This window comes from Eimeria mitis, genomic scaffold (assembly GCF_000499745.2).
Source record: "Eimeria mitis Houghton genomic scaffold, Emh_scaff4266, whole genome shotgun sequence".
Taxonomy (NCBI): domain Eukaryota; phylum Apicomplexa; class Conoidasida; order Eucoccidiorida; family Eimeriidae; genus Eimeria; species Eimeria mitis.
The window spans coordinates 2,620-4,602 of NW_013572587.1; the positions used below are offsets into that span (position 1 = coordinate 2,620).

Consider the following 1,983-nt stretch of genomic DNA (forward strand, 5'->3'; position numbering starts at 1 on the left):
GATAAACCTTTTGCTCTTCTTATAACATTTATATAAAAAATAAATGCATTTATATTATTTGCTTTTATATTTCCTCTTGTTGGCCATCCTGTCTCCCCCACCCATATATCTATTTCTTTTTTTTTATTTTTACATAAAGCAATACGATGCATATCTAGCTGCATATCAAAATTAAATAAATATCTAAAGACACCATCAGCAGCAGCAGCAGACACAGAAGATAACAGCCCCCTTTCCACTGCTGCTGCTGCTGCTGCATCTTCTTCTTCCTCCCCATCCTCCCCAGCAGCAGCAGCAGCAGCAGCAGCAGCAGCAGCAGCAGCAGGAGGAGAAGAGAAGGGGTCAGGTGCAGCACCAACAGCAGCTCGAACAGGTATATGTCCTCCTATAGAAGCAAACCATGAATATATATTAACGATAAAAGGAGCAGCAGGTTGCTGCTGCAGCAAGAAATCCCAGATCTGCTGCAGCAGCGGCAGCACTGCAGCACGATAGTTGCTGCTGCATGGTGTCCATGGGTTGTCTGTCATTCTTAATATACCACCATTTAGAGCTGTAGATACAGGAAGAGAAGAAAACCCGAAAAAAATTAAACTTTTTTTTATATTTTTCATCGCCGGCAGCAGCTTTAGTGGTAGCAGCAGAGACCCACACTCTCCTGCTTCTATCCATCTTTCTGTTTTTATACATATTAACGGTTCGTTTCCGACTATAATCATTTTTATTATTTTTATATATGGTAGTATATTTATTTTTATATATTCTGCTGCTGCTGCTGCTGATGAAGACAGCAGCGGCAGCAACCTATTGGGGATGCCTACATACACACTTATATCCTCCTCCTCATCCTCTTCTTTTTCTTTTTTATTTTTATTTTTTTCTGTGTCTTTGTTGTTTTGTTTATTATTTTTTTTGTTTTTTTCTTTGTTTTTTTTATATATTTTATATATAGAAGCGAGGCCATCGGGGCTGAAGGTTTTTATATGTTTTATGCCGTTCTGCTGCAGCAACGAAAATATATATTCTCTCTTGTTGGGTATTTTTGTATATCTATCGGACCAGTTAACCCCAACAAAAGCTCTTGCTGCTGCTGCTGCTGCTGCTGCTGCTGCTGCTTCTCTTGTACTGCATGCTGCTGCTCCACCGCAGCAGCAAGGATCTGGAAGCATACCGCATGCATGCGGATCCTCTTTACCCCAAGGATCAGGACACACAAAACCACAGTTTGCTGCTGCTGCTGCTGCTGCTGCTGCTTCTGCTGCTGCTGCTGGTTCTCCTGCTGCTGCTGCTGCTGCTGGTGCTGCTGCTGCTGCTTCTGCTGCTGGTGGTGTTGCTCCTGCTCCTGCTGCTGCTGCTGCTGCTGCTGGTTCCGCTGCAGCAGGATTGTTGTATGTACAGAAAGGCTCACATACACCCCATTGCGGTGATAAATAAAATATATAAAAATAAAAATAAAAATATAAATATATGTTTATGTTTTTGTTTCTGTTTATTTTTTTTGTTTTATTTAATTTATATTTTATATTACCAACGAAAAAACTCAAAAAAAAAGAAAACATCGCCAGAAAAAATAAAAAAAAAATAAAAAAAAAAATAAAATATTTATTTTATTATTCTTTTTTATTTTATTTTATTTATTTATTTATTTATTTATTTTTTATTTTTATTTTATTTATTCTTACTAGGGAGCGCAGCTGGGGGGCCCCCCTCAACACACAACAGGAGACAGAAGAGACATACTGCTGCTGCTGCTGCTGCTGCTGCTGCTGCTGCTGCTGCTGCTGCTGCTTTGTTGGGTTTAATTGTTTTATATAAATAAAAAATAAAATAAATAAATAAAATAAAATAAAATAAATAAAATAAAATAAAATAAATAAAATAAATAAATTTATTTAATTAAGCTGGAGACAGACAACGGCCGCTCACCCAGCGGTGACCTCCATAAAAAAAAAAAAAAAAGTTTTTGTTTTTATTTTTTATTTT

General features: G+C 37.4%; 1 protein-coding gene across 1 annotated transcript in view; it reads right to left on the reverse strand.

Moving 5' to 3' along the window:
* Positions 1-1,943, reverse strand: part of EMH_0073840 (uncharacterized protein) — a gene marked incomplete at both ends in the record, with an annotated part of 3,284 nt that extends 1,341 nt beyond the window's left edge. The window contains 2 exons of the mRNA XM_013499386.1: positions 1,060-1,403; positions 1,927-1,943. Of these exons, the coding sequence (XP_013354840.1) occupies positions 1,060-1,403; positions 1,927-1,943 (361 nt within the window). The remainder of the gene's footprint in view (positions 1-1,059; positions 1,404-1,926) is intronic.
* Positions 1,944-1,983: the final 40 nt, after the last annotated feature.